Genomic DNA, 15,438 nt, shown 5'->3' with positions numbered 1-15,438 from the left:
CTCGACGAGAGAGCTTATATGGAGCCCCCACGAGAGAGAGATTAATAGGAGCCATGACGAGAGAGAATTAATAGGAGCCAGAGAAAGAGAAGATTTAGGCCATGACGAGAGAGAGATTATCAGGAGGAGAGAGAGAGATTAAGGAGCCATGACGAGAGAGAGATTATAGGAGCCATGACGAGAGGGAGGAGATTATAGGGACGCATGACGAGAGAGAGATTATAGGCCCGACGAGAGGAAGATAATAGGAGCCCTGACGAGAGAGAGATTATAGGAGCCCCGACGAGAGAGAGATTATAGGAGCCATGGAGCCGAGAGAGAGAATTATAGGAGCCAGGAGCAGAGAGAGCCATGACGAGAGAATTATAGGAGCATGAGCGAGAGAGAGATATATAAGAGCCATGACGCAGAAGAGAGATTCATTAGGACGCCCAGAACGAGAGAGAGATTATAGGAGCCAGACGAGAGAGAGATTTAGGAGCCATGACGAGAGAGAGATTATAGGAGCCAGGACGAGAGAGAGATTTATAGGAGCCATGACGAGAGAGAGATTATAGGAGCCGACGAGAGAAGATTATAGGAGCCCGACGAGAGAGAGATTATAGGAGCCATGACGAGAGAGAGATTTATAGGAGCCATGACGAGAGAGAGATTATGGAGCCCAGACGAGAGAGAGATTTATAGGAGCCATGACGAGAGAGAGATTATAGGAGCCAGGACGAGAGGAGATTATAGGAGCCATGACGAGAGAGAGATTATAGGAGCCCGAGAGAGAGATTATAGGGACGAGAGAGAGATATTAGGAGCCATGACGAGAGAGAGATTATAGGAGCCATGACGACAGAGAGATTATAGGAGCCATGACGAGAGAGAGATTATAGGAGCCAGACGAGAGAGAGATTATAGGAGCCGACGAGAGAGAGATTATAGAGCCATGACGAGAGAGAGATTATAGGCCATGACGAGAGAGAGATTATAGGAGCCATGACGAGAGAGAGATTATAGGAGCCCGACGAGAGAGAGATTATAGGAGCCCGACGAGAGAGAGTTATAGGAGCCCCGACGAGAGAGAGATTATAGGAGCCATGACGAAGAGAGAGATTATAGGAGCCAACGAGAGAGAGTTATAGGAGCCATGACGAGAGAGATATAGAGCCCATGACGAGAGAGAGATTATAAGGAGCCATGACGAGAGAGAGATTATGGAGCATGACGAGAGAGAATTATAGGAGCCGACGAGAGAGAGATTATAGGAGCCGAGGAGAGAGAGATTATAGGAGCCATGACGAGAGAGAGATTTAGGAGCCATGACGAGAGAGAGATTATAGGAGCCATGACGAGAGAGAATTATAGAGCCATGACGAGAGAGAGATTATAGGAGCCATGACGAGAGAGAGATTATAGGAGCCATGACGAGAGAGAGATATAGGAGCCAGACGAGAGAGAGATTATAGGAGCCATGACGAGAGAGAGATTATAGGAGCCGACGAGAGAGAGATTATAGGAGCCGACGAGAGAGAGATTATAGAGCCATGACGAGAGAGAGATTATAGAGCCCCAGACGAGAGAGATTATAGGAGCCCGACGAGAGAGATTATAGGAGCCCGACGAGAGATGATTATAGGAGCCATGACGAGAGAGATATAGTTCTCTCCTTCCTCAAATTCTCCCTTTATGATTCTGAAAGTATTGGGTTTGGGAGTCATTTTCAACGAGAAAGAGTGGCTACGTTTCCACTGTATTTCTTGCCCTGAATCCATTACTTTCAAATGCGATGAGGGAGAGTGAACAAGTGCACACTTCCAAGGGGGGTAGAAATGTAGAGATTGGGTAACCATCGCCTAGAGTCATTTCATAGGAAAGGGAGAGGATTCGTGAAGGCCCTCTGCAATCCGAGGGCTGAGAGTTAGTTACAATAACCCCTACCCCCCCACCCCCTCACTTCATGGTGTTTTGTATACCATGGTAATGGCACTATTAGTGTTTTGGAGGCATCCGAAAATTAGTAATATGGGTGTTACAACCACACCATCACCACAACACACAGAGGGTAAGTAAATGTAATATCAACAGTCCTGGGGTATGTTTTGATTGTCTCTAAAATTGTGCAACGTGTTCGCAATAAATTGTATGGGTTTGTTTTTTCAGGTCTCTTTTTTTTATGAATAAAATCCCAGATAAACAATGAATCAAACCCTTAGAAAGAACATTACACGATAACATGGAATAATCTTAGAGAGACATTACAGATAAATGAAAACTTCAGAGAACATATACAGATAACAGATAACTTAGAGAGACATTCACAGATTAACATATAACCTTACGGAGACGTTACAGATTAACATGAATAAACCCGTTAGAGAGCGACGTTCGATTAACATGAATAAACCCTTAGAGAGCGTTACAGATAACATGAATAAACCCTTACGAGACGTTACAGGATTAACATGAATAAACCCTTAGAGAGACCGTTACAGAATTAACATTGAATAAACCCTTAGAGACGTTACAGATTAACATGAATAAACCTTAGAAGAGACATTACAGATTAAACACTCGAATAATTCCTTAGAGAGACGTTACAGGATTAACATGAATAAACCCCTTAGGAGACGTTACAGATTTAAACATCGGAAGGACAGTACAAGGTATATGAGCCTGGTTTCTATTTACAACATGCACACGCGGTTTTCCAAAAACAGATTCCAGCCCACATTCCAGGACTAGGTTTATCAGAAACCAGTCCACATTTTCCAAGACTAGGTTTTCAGAAACCAGTTAGTCCAGGACTATTGTTTATCAGAAACCAGTCCAGTAGCCAGGACTAGTTTTATCAGAAACCAGTCCGAGTCCAGGACTAGTAACAGAACGTTGTATCAGACTTGTTATTCAGACCAGTCCACAGTCCAAGGACTAGGTTTTACCAGAAACCTGTCCGTAGTCCAGGACTAAGGTTTATAGAAACCAGTCCCTACAGTTCCTGTCTACTACATGTTATTGTTGTCTTTCTAGGCGTCCTTAAAACATGGCTTCCTTCACCAACAGGAAATGTAGCCTTTATGGAAATACATACTCCACCTGATCATATTATACTGTGTGTGCATGCTTGTTGTGTGTGTGTGTGTGTGTGTGTGGTGTGTGTGTGTTAATCGTTACCTTCCTTCTCCCATGAAGACTGTTTACCAACACATGTTTGAGTCACAAGTCCAACTAGACACATTTTATTACATACATTGAGTACAGTCCAACTAGACAGCATTTTACTACAATAATACACCATCCCGCTGCCCATAATACGGGCTCCTACCTTAAACACTGCAAATATGTTTACTGAACTACACTTGACTGTAACAAAGATGGAATTCTAAGTGACCTAAAGATGCTAAATACGTAACCAAGGTTTAATCCTAAAACATTCATATAACTGTTGGAAGTAAAATTATGAAAATGAATCGATTTAAAAACAACAGCGTTTGTTGTTCAGGACACAGAAAGACTGGATGTTCTCTCTGTAAGGCCTGCTGACGTTCAACGCGGAAAAGGGTAAGGAAAGAGCTGAAAGAGAGTGAGTTAGCATGTTTCCTATAGTTAGCAATATGGTTCAGGGTCAGTAGCATGTTAGCATGTTTCTGTAGTTTACAAATAGGTTAAGGGTTTAGTTAGCATGTGTTCATGTTTTCTATAGGTTACAATAGGTTCAGGGTCATTAGCATGTTAGCATGTTTTCTATAAGCGTTTAACCAATAAGGTTTTCCAGGGTCACGTTAGCAATGTTTTGTCGTTAGATTTCACTATAAGTTCAGGGTCAGTTAGCATGTTTTCTCATAGGTTCACATAGGTTCAGGGTCAGTTAGCATGTTTCTAGAGGTTACAATAGGTTCAGGGTCAGTTAGCATGTTTTTTGTTAGATTCACTATAAGTTCAGGGTCAGTTTAGCATGTTTCTATAGGTTTACAACAGGCTCAAGGGTCCAGTTAAGCATGTTTTATTATAGGTTTACCAATAGGCTTCAGGGTCAGTTAGCATGTTTTATAGATTCACGTCATAGGTTCAGGGTCAGTTAGCATGTTTCTATAGATTCACTATAGGATCAGGGTCAGTTAGCATGTTTTCTATGATTCACTATAGGATTAGGGTCAGTTAGCATGTTTTTATAGATTCATATAGATCAGGGCAGTTAGCATGTTTCTATAGATTCAGGGACAGTTAGCAGGTTAGCATGTTTCTATAGATTCACTATAGGATCAGGGTCAGTTAGCATGTTTCTATAGATTCACTATAGGTTCAGGGACAGTTAGCAGGTTTAGCATGTTTCTATAGATTCACTATAGGATCAGGGGTCAGTTAGCATGTTTCTAATAGATTCACTATAGGTTCAGGGACAGTTAGCATGTTTTCTATAGATTCACTTTAGGTTCAGTTAGCATGTTTCTATAAGATTCACTATAGGATCAGGGTCAGTTAGCATGTTTCTATAGACCCTATAGGTTCAGGGTCAGTTAGCATGTTTCTATAGATTCACTATAGGCTCAGGTCAGTTAGCATGTTTCTATAGGCTCACTATAGGATCAGGGTCAGTTAGCAATGTTTCTATAGATTCACTATAGGTTAGTTAGCATGTTAAGCATGTTTCTATAGATTCACTATAGGTTCAGGGTCAGTTAGCGTGTTCTATAGATTCACTATAGGTTCAGGGTCAGTTAGCGTGTTAGCATGTCTCACCTCGTGCGCTGGCCTCTGCTGGCCTCAGCAAACTTGTGTCTGAACAGAAAGCTGGCCAGAGCATCTGCAACCTGCACAACAGACAACATGCATGTTAGTGTGAGTGTGGTGTATGTGTGTGTGTGCGGGTGCGTGCATGTGTCTTACTTTGTCTGGTGTGTCCTCGTGCACTGCGTGGCCACTAGGGGGCAGCACCTGCATCAATGAATTTGCCTGAGGAGAATAGTACAACAGAGACTGTGAAGAACTGTGTGTGTGTGTGTGTGTGTGTTGTGTGTGTGTGTGGTGTGTGTGTGTGTGGTGTCAATCTCGCACACACTCCACTCTCTTTCTCAACACACACACACACTCTAGCTCTCTCTATCAACACAGTCTTGTACAGCTAACCTTGTACAGCTAACACAATTCAGTCCCATTCAAATCCTATTTCCCTAACCCTAAACCCAACCCTAGCTCCTAACCCTAAACCTAGCTCCTAACCCTAGCTCCTAACCCTAAACCCAACCCTAGCTCCTAACCCTAAAACTAACCCTAAACCCAACCCTAGCTCCTAACCTAGCTCCTAACCCTAAAACGAACCCTAAACCAACCCCCTAGCTCCTAACCCTAAAACCTAACCCTAAACCCAACCCTAGCTCTAACCCTAAACCCAACCCTAGCTCCCAACCCTAAAACTAACGCCTAAACCCAACCTAGCTCCTAACCCTAAGTTCCTAACCCTAGCTCCTAACCCTAAAATCCTAACGCCTAGCTCCTAACCCTAAAACTAACCCTAAACCCCTTAGAAATATAAATAGTATTTGACCTCATGGGGACCAACAAAATGTCCCGGTTGGTCAAATTTCTGATCATATACTAATCTTGTTGGGGACTTCTGGTCTTCAAGTAATAGTTTTAAACACACACAGAGTAGTTTGGTTTGTACGATGTGGGCAAATCTGTATAATACTGTGTAGACCACCTTGTACACTGTCTGTGTTGCTATAACAGTCTGTTTAATGGGGGTTTTAGACTACCTTGCATTTGGCCTATAGTCCAGGTCCTGTCCAGACGATCTACACCTGGAGACGAAACACCATCCTCCATCATTAATTATTACTCTCAGGTTTCTTTTTAAAACCTGGGAAACACGACTCCATACTGGACCACAGAGACATACAAACTACCTCTACCTTCCTTCATGCTGGACACAGAGACATACGAACTACTCTACCTTCCTTCATGCTGGACACAGAGACATACGAAACTTAACTCTACCTTCCTTCATGCTGGACACAGGAGACATACGAACTACCTCTACCTTCTTTCATGCTGGACAACAGAGACATACGAACTACCTCTACCTTCCTTCATGCTGGACACAGAGACATAGAAATGGTATCACAACAGTTCGTCTGACTCTCTGGGACATGAGACATTGCCCGAATGTTGCACATACTGTTTCAAAGATTACAGCTCTCGTGCACGTATGGCCCAAGGTGCACCGCAAAATGGACAACAAATGAAGAATACAGGCACCGATTCCACCTATGGAGTTAGGACGTACCCAGTAGGTTACCCAGGATACCCTGGGGTAAATAAGGACGTATTACCTGTAGTGTCATGTACCTGGGGTAGAAATAATGGCTGGATTAGACCTGTAGTGTCATGTACCTGGGGTAAAATAAGGCTGGATTAGACTGTTAGTGTCATGTAACCCTGGGGTAAAATAAGCTGGGATTTAGACTGTAGTGGCCATGTACCTGGGGTAAAAATAAGGCTGGATTAGAGACTGTCAGTGTCATGTAACCTGGGGTAAAATAAGCGCTGGGATTAAGACTGTAGTGTCATGTACCTGGGGGTAAAATAAAGCTGGATTAGACTGTAGTGTCAATTACCTGGGGTAAAATAAGGCTGGATTTAGACTGTAGTGTCCATGTACCTGGGGTACAAATAAGGTCTGGATTAGAACTGTAGTGGTCTGTACCCTGGGGTAAAATAAGGCTGGATTAGATGTAGTGTCATGTACTGGGGTAAAAATAAGGCGCCTGGATTCAGCTGTAGTGTTCATGTTAACCTGGGGTAAAATAAGGCTGGATTAGTCCTGAGGCATTACTGGTAAAAGCTGATTAGACGAGTGTCATACTTGGGGTAAAATTAAGGACTGGATAGACTGTAGTGTCATGTACCTGGGGTAAAAGTAAGGCTGGATTAGACTGTAGTGTCATGTACCTGGGGTAAATAAGGGTGGATTTAGACGTAGTGTCAATTTGTACCTGGGTAAAATAAGGAGGTGCTGTGTATGTACGTACATAAGGTAAGATGTTGTCATGTACCTGGGGTAAATAAGGACGGATTTAGACTGTAGTGTCATGTACATTGGGAGTAAAATCAGGCTGGATTAGACTGTAGTGGTCAGTACTGGGGGTAAAATAAGGACGGAATTTAGACTGTAGGTGTCATGTACCTGGGGTAAAATAAGGACGGATTAGACCTGTAGTGGTCACATGTCACTGGGGTAAAATAAGGACGGATTTAAGACTGGGTAAGTGTCATGTACCTGGGGTAAAATAAGGATGGATTAGACCTGTAGTGTCCCTGTACCTGGGGTAAATAAGGCTGGATTTTTAGACTGTAAGTGTATGTACCTGGGTAAAATAAGGATGGATTAGACTGTAGTGTCATGTACCTGGGGTAAAATAAGGCTGGATTAGAACTGTAGTGTCATGTACCTGGGGTAAAATAAAGCTGGAATTAGACTGTAGTGTCCATGTACTGGGTAAATAAGGCTGGATAGACTGTAGTGTCATGTACCTGGGGTAAAATAAAGCTGGATTAGACTGTAGTGTCCATGTACCTGGGGTAAAATCAGCTGGATTAGACTGTAGTACCTGGGGTAAATAAGGCTGGATTAGAACTGTAGTACCTGGGGTAAAATAAGGCCTGGATTAGAACTGTAGTACTGGGGTAAATCAGGCTGGATTAGACCTGTAGTACCTGGGGTAATTAAGACGGGATTAGACTGTAACAGTACTGGGGTAACAATAAGGCTGGATTAGACCTGTAGTACCTGGGGTAAAGTAAGGACGGATTAGAACTTGTAGTACCTGGGGTAAAATAAGAGCTGGATTAGACTGTATTGCCACATACCTGCTAACAGGAGGAGTTTTGGGCCAGGTTACATCCGCAGGGAACAGTTAGAGATTTTTCCTGCTGAACCATCCGTGCCAGTACTTCTCTGCTTTTGGAACAGGTCATATTACGCCAGCTATACACACCCTGATAAACACACCAAAGGTTTTAAAACCGGTCAACCGGGTTTAACTAGAAGAACACATCTGAATGCATCGGGGTCACTTCTGACACTCCTGGAGTGGTGTAAACTGACCAACAAATGGAAATACTGGTCACTACCTGTCAAATAGTGAGCCCAGCGACATGTTTCACAGGAGGGAGGATTTTACAGACTCTTGTCATAAATTATGACACAACGCTGTGTTGAGAAGGGTTCATTGAACTGTTCAGAGAAAATCACGGCCTAAAAGAACGTCTCACTCTGAACCAGGAGGGACTTCAAAGCTGAATGCTGTTTTTTGATGCCAAACGCTGGTAAACTACAAAGTGGACCGTCGCTATCCATCGAACGAGACTGGAGTCCCTCTTGCAGTAGCTGGACCCGTCACTGGTAGGCTCGACGAGACTGGAGTCCTTTCAGTAGCTGGACCGTCCCTGGAGCTCGACGAGACTGGAGTCCTCTTCAAGTAGCTGGAACCGTCGCTAGGAACTCAACGAGGACTGGAGTCCTGCCTTCAAAGTAGCTGGAACCGTCACCTGGACTCGACCGAGACTGGAGTCCTCTTCAGTAGCTGGATCGCGTCCTGGAGCCGACGAGACTGGAGTCCCCTCTCAGTAGCTGGACGCGTCTGGAGCTCGACGAGAACTGGAGTCCTCTTCAGTAGCGGACGCGTCCCCAGGAGCTCGACGAAAGACCTGAAGTCCTCTTCAGTAGCTGACCGGTCCCTGGAGCTCGACGGCGGAGTCCTCTTCAGTAGCTGGACCGTCCCTGGACTCGACGAGACTGGACGTCTCTTCAGTAAGCTGACGCGTCCGCTGGAGCTCGAGTGAGACCTGCCAGCCCCTCTTCAAAGTAGCTGGAGTCCCAGGAGCTCGACGAGACTGGAGTCCTCTTCATAGCTGGACCGTCCTGGAGCTCGACGAGACCTGGAGTCCCTTCAGTAGCTGGACCGTCCTGGAACTTGACGAGAACTGGAGTCCTCTTCAGTAAGCTGGACCGTCACCTGTCTCGACGAGACTGAGGAGTCCTTCAGTAGCTTGGACCGTCGCTAGTACTCCGACGAGAACTGGAGTCCTCTTAAGTAGCTGGAGCCGTCGCTTAGGTACCGACGAAGACTTGGAGTCCTCTTCAGTAGCTGTTGTGGATTATATCATGGATTATGGAACATTTTCCGGGTTGACGAGAGCTTGGAGAACTACTGCGTAGTTCGGAGTCGAGGTGGAGTCCGAGGTGGAGTCGAGGTCTCCTAACCCTAAACCCAACCCTAGCTCCCAACCCTAAAACTAACCCTAAACCCAACCCTAGCTCCTAACCCTAGTTCCTAACCCTAGCTCCTAACCCTAAATCCTAACCCTAGCTCCTAACCCTAAAACTAACCCTAAACCCCTTAGAAATATAAATAGTATTTGACCTCATGGGGACCAACAAAATGTCCCCGGTTGGTCAAATTTCTGATCATATACTAATCTTGTGGGGACTTCTGGTCTTCAAGTATAGTTTAAACACACACAGAGTAGTTTGGTTGTACACTGTGGGGCAATCTGTATAATACTGTGTAGACCCACCTTGTACACTGTCTGTGTTGCTATACAGTCTGTTTAATGGGGTTTAGACCTACCTTGCATTTGGCCTATAGTCAGGTCCCTGTCCAGACGATCTACACCTGGAGACGAACACACATCCTCCATCATTATTTTACCTCTCAGGTTTCTTTTAAAACCTGGGAAACACACTCCATACTGGACACAGAGACATACAAACTACCTCTACCTTCCTTCATGCTGGACACAGAGACATACCTGGATGGCTCTGCATGTCTGCCTCGAGCGGGCATAGATGTGTTGGGAGGGTGACAGCGTGGCACCCACAGCTGGCTTTTGGTCCTTTTGTAGTTGTGATACTGGTCTGTATCTTGCAGATGCGTAGAGAGAGTGTTGTTAAAGTCATTCAGTTTGAGTCTATTGTTTTTATGCGTCCTATGGTTTTGAAGAGGTCATCAGCGTTAATTTCTGCTGACATTGAATGCTTGCAGTACGGGCTTCGGCAGCGTTGTACGGATAATTCTCTGTTCATCCAGGCTTTTTGGTTGGGGTTTGTCGGGTTGTTTTTGTGGGAAATAGGCTGGGCAATATGCGAAAAATCTTTCATTTCCTCAAATGTACGGGTGATTCACAATGACATTTTCTCCAAAACTGGTCAAACACTGAATTCAATGGTCGCATAATTCTTAATTCGGGTGTGAAATTATACTAAATATAAATACAAGTAAATATGAGCCTTCAAACCATAAGACGCCACTAATTATTTATAAAAAGGTTAACCCGTTTTTTGTTGTTGCAATAGTCCCTGATTAGTTTGAAGTCCTATGAAAACAATGTTTTTTGTTAAATTTAACCACATCCACTTAATCGATAATTCTGTGGCTTAAAAGAACATTAACAATTCTCAGCAAAACCATGTTTGAGTAAGCCACTAATTCTTTTATATTTAAGTTCAGCCAACTTGCTCTATTTGCTAGTAACAAGGTAAAAGTAGTTTACATTTTTGAATACCTTCAGTTATGCGAACAGCATGTTAGCCCGTCCATGTTAGGAATATATGCTTAATGGATTAATGATTAAAATATTCCACCCTGAACCATATATTTATGAAATGTATTGAACTACATATAAGACTATAGATCTGATGTGTGTAGTTTTAGTCAGAATTAGAACAAGGACGCATTTGTTCTGTTTAGTACGTAAGCAGGGGTGCAAGTGTGAAACAAATGATAGAGGAGATCGACTAGACAAGTTGTACACACTGTGTCCTTACAGGACATCTGTTCCACCGTGGAGGGGGAGAACTGTTAGGGTCTTGCAGAAAATTATGATCAATGTTGCAGATTAACATTATAGTGTGTATGGAAAACCCGACTGTCTTGAGCAAGGCGTAGCTTAAGATTTAAACTTGTTTGTGTGTGTGTGTTATCAAGACTGTTTTGCATTCTTGGACTTTAGAGCGCTCTTCGTGAATAACTGTACAAACTTTTGCATAAGCTGAGTCTTTGCCTAATTATTATTATTAATCCATTGGTCTTACAAAACTGGGGATTGGTCAAAGCTTTGATTGTGTAGTTATTATCATATTTATTGTGATTGAAAATGATGAATAATCATTGCCACAGCACAGAAGAAGAAAGGAATTCACCCTCAAACATGATTTCGTATATCGCCCCAGCCTACGTTAGTGGATAATGAAAGGCATCAGCCTAGTACAAACCCAGAAATGGATAAGGCCAATCAATTAACTCCTAACTACAGTTAAACAGCCTGTGGTCACCTTGAACGTCAGATCTCTATCTCTGTCCTTTGGTGTGTTCACTGGGAGTCAGTGAGTATCGAATCTTTGAACTCTATCCTTGAGTCGCAACCAGATTCAAAAACAGTGGTACCCCATTTTTCCCGGGTTGAACGAGGCAGCTTTGATAACTACTGCATCGTATGTTGTTGGTTAGTCCGAGGGTGTGAGTCGAGGTGGAGTCGAGGTGGAGTCGAGGTGAGTCGAGGTGGATCGCAGTGCTCGTGGCACTTTCAGAAGGTTATATCGCTTACGCTATCGGCTAATGCTCTATTTCTAGGTGATGTTAAGCGGGCTCGGTATGTCCACGATACGTTCAGTGACTCCGGTAATGCTCAGAGTAGCGCGCTTAGCGTGTCTCAGTGTTAGAAACCTAACGTAAAGTAGTTAATACCGTACTGTTATACGTTGCAGTAGTACTACTGCCAGTTGAGTCTGGGCGTGTAGCGCTGGGCGGCTGAAGCGTTATTCGTAGAACTAACGACAAAGTAAGGGCGTAGTTTAGCATTAAACGAGAGTTACGTTCCAGATAGAACAATACGGGGTAATATATTGTTTGAGAGTCCAATGCGGATGCTATCGTGTTATCGAGAGTGTAATAGTATACTAACTCGCTCCTTGTTTACCTAGTGAAACTTGTTGTATTCAGTACAGCGTGTTCAACTGATCATTAAATAATTACGGAAAATAATAGATATCCTGCATAAAACCACACTAACGGGAAAAACCAACCACGCGAAGCGGTTATCATTAAGACCTGGACCCGTAGAATACGCTTTATCGTCACTACGGACTAACGTTACTAAATTAGAGCATAAATCTCGGTACCTAGATTATATCACTACCAGAAACAGGATTAAGTTGGCATTGTTACATTATGGGTCAATATACCGTGTTGCATAGAGATTGTAACCCTTAGGTCTATTGCATAGCTTACGAGGCTAGATGCGTCTCGAGCTGAGTCGTCTTAGATTGTTTAGGCTCTCACAGTATGGCTACGCTGGTTCTAGTAACGCTTATCCCTAAGGTAAATGAGCTTTCGTTCACCGAACGGCTACTGGTTCAGATACGCTGAGTGCCAACGGTTGTTATGCTTCACCACGGTATCACGTATCAGTTAGAGTCTACCATATATGTTTTATACTTCTACGGGAATGCTACTGTTGTCAATAAGACCTTACCTGGTTAGATTTGATGTTACCCATTGCCTAGACAGCGTCCAAGCTTCAGTATTTAGGATCCGTGACCTGCGTATATGCGTCATATACAGTTCTGGCCCACAGGTTAGAAGTCTATCTAGATCGGTAGAATACGTTACCAAATCGTGAGTACTGTGAGTGAGTATAGGCATAGGCGCTCATCCGCATAAGTTGGTGATTACTCTGTCTATACGGTACTTCAGGTGTTACTGCTACCGGTGGGTAATGTTATCTATAGAGATACTCGCTCTTCGAGTACGTTCCCGTAATGGTGTGTACACGTAACTGAGTAGTATATACATTAGGCCCATATAGAAACACGGTACATTAGGTGAGACGACGGAACCACTTACAGCTACGTTCAGTAGGACGCAAGCGTTATTAAGGGTACGAACGGTATGTTCAGTAAGACTACCGTAATGTTACCTAAAGGTACGTTCAGTAGACCTGCCCGTACTAGTTCCAGGGCTATTTCAGTAGAACCCTACCGTACTCATGTTTCCAACGGCTACGTTCATAACTACCGTGAAGTGATCTCAAGGACATGAAGGGGAGGAAGCACATTCACGGTATTCCGTAGCAGGATGATGTTGTGCATTGGATTTTCTGCCCCCCAATCACACTACGCTGATAACTGTTTCAGGTTGATCTACCCGTAATGGGACATAGGCAAGGCACTACGTTCAGGTAGATACCTAAATAGTTAACCAAAGTGAATTGCTATACTGTCTTTTATGGATTCTGTACGTCTCTCAGAGTATTCACAGTAGGATAGATTTACCTATGGCGTGGCCTTCAGTATATGACCCTCTGACTAATGTTTACGCTTAAGCGGCTACGATTCAGCTTTAGTCTACCGATGAAATGTATTTTTGAGACTTCTGTAGGCTTCCACTCGTCTTTACGTATTCAGTATACAAATCGTAGACCGCGTTTTTAAATGTTTACTACGGCTGAGTGATTTTCAAGGTACGATGACGTACCACGTCTTATTGAGCTAATTTCATCATCGAGATGTGCACGATCACATTTAATGTTTCCAGCTCAAATGCAACACTTCCCAGGGAACGTATTAGTCTAGGTTTTAGCCACTAAATACATACTTGACCTTAGTCAGTTAGCTAGATAGTTAATTACGACATAAACTCGGTGAACTTGTCTATGAGTGCAAATTACCTTCCGTTCATCGTCTAGTAGAAGTATACAACTCGGATGAATGTTAGTGATACGGCTGAGAGTCGTCGTAGACCTTCTCCGTGAGAGGTTTAGTCGCAGCGGGTCGTATCTTGCATGACTAGACTACCCCGTAATGTTTACACGGCGGCTTTCAGCTAGAAATCTACCAACGGTAGCTAGTTTTAACTAGAACAGTATGCCTATCACGTTAGTAAAACGGCTCAAAATCTCTAAACGTGGAGTGTATACTCCAAATGTTTACGGCTATACGTTTCTCAGTAGACTCCCGATAATGGAGTGACTCGAACGCTATGTTCACAGTTATGACCCTTACCTTGAATGTTAGAGCCATTGGAAACCACTGCGCTACGTCTGGTACGTAATGACTTACTGTGTGTGGTGATTGCACAATTACTGGGTCCGTACCGATTCAAGTACTACCCGTAAGCTCTTGAACGGGACCTATTTTTCAGCTCAAGACTACGAAATTGTTACCATTGAGGAGTGTATGGGTAGTCAGTAGAATAACGTGGTCCCAGTGAAGTGAGTTATACCAAAAATCAATTAAAAGTTCATACTACGTGCTTAGTATTGTCAATAGACTACAGCGTTGAAATGTCCTATGTCAACACTTACTTGCATATCGTGCAGCTGAGACTACCCGTAATGTTTGTGATACTTGTTAAATACCGTGCTTATTGTTCAGTAGACTGCCTGTAATCGCTTTAGAACGACTTAGACTATGAGATATTAAGTAATCTACCACGTAAAGTGTTATGATTTACCTTACTGACGGCTAGTCAAGTTATATTCTTTAAACTCTCCGTAATTGTTTTACTTGATAGAAGCTATAATGTTAGTAAAAGAGTCGTGAAAGATCACATGGTTAATTCTACTCTCGAGCATCATATGTGAGTGGTGTAGGAACATGCCTGTAATGTTAAACCACAGAGACACATCAAGTAGTAATCTTATTATTCATCATGTTTTGTCTATATAAACTTCATGCGGCTTTTGTATACCAAGATACGAACTAAACCCGTTAAGTTGATTATACCAGACAATCGGGCGTTATCAGTTGTTCAGCATCATATGTGACAATCCAGTTGGTGATATGGCTTTACCTTGTTTTTAAAAAAGTGCATGGAAGCTACGTTCAGTAGAGTCTAACCGTAATGTTACCACGGCTACGTTCAGTAGACTACGTAATGTTACCAGGCTACGTTCAGTAGACTACCCGTAATGTTACCACGGCTACGTTCAGTAGACTACCCGTGAATGTTACCACGGCTACGTTCAGTAGACTACCCGTAATGTTACCACGGCTACGTTCAGTAGACTACCGGTAATGTTACCACGGCTACGTTCAGTAGACTACCCGTAATGTTACACGGCTACGTTCAGTAGGACTACCCGTAATGTTACCACGGCTACGTTCAGTAGACTACCCGTAATGTTACCACGGCTACGTTCAGTAGGACTACCCGTAATGTTACCACGGCTACGTTCAGTAGACTACCGTAATGTTACACACGGCTACGTTCAGTAGCTACCGTAATGTTACCACGCTACGTTCAGTAGACTACCCGTAATGTTCACACGGCTACGTTCAGTAGACTACGCCGTAATGTTACCACGGCTACGTTCAGTAGGGCTACCGGTAATGTTACCACGGTTACGTTCAGTAGGCTACGGTAATGTTACCAGGCTACGTTCAGTACGCTA

The 15,438-nt window shown here is 43.5% G+C and overlaps 1 protein-coding gene across 1 annotated transcript in view; it reads right to left on the bottom strand.

The window, feature by feature from the left end:
- Positions 1 to 7,364: 7,364 nt before the first annotated feature.
- The window catches only part of LOC112074029 (protein phosphatase methylesterase 1), a 16,949-nt gene continuing 8,875 nt past the window's right edge, over positions 7,365 to 15,438 (bottom strand). The window contains exons 9-10 of the mRNA XM_070440363.1: positions 7,812 to 7,983; positions 7,365 to 7,701 (exon numbers count right to left, since the gene is read on the bottom strand). Coding sequence (XP_070296464.1) covers positions 7,858 to 7,983 — 126 coding nt within the window. The 3' untranslated portion in view covers positions 7,365 to 7,701; positions 7,812 to 7,857. The remainder of the gene's footprint in view (positions 7,702 to 7,811; positions 7,984 to 15,438) is intronic.

The sequence above is a fragment of the Salvelinus sp. IW2-2015 genome, unplaced genomic scaffold, assembly GCF_002910315.2.
Source record: "Salvelinus sp. IW2-2015 unplaced genomic scaffold, ASM291031v2 Un_scaffold2468, whole genome shotgun sequence".
Classification (NCBI taxonomy): Eukaryota; Metazoa; Chordata; class Actinopteri; order Salmoniformes; family Salmonidae; genus Salvelinus; species Salvelinus sp. IW2-2015.
This window is presented reverse-complemented; position numbering and strand designations above follow the sequence as displayed.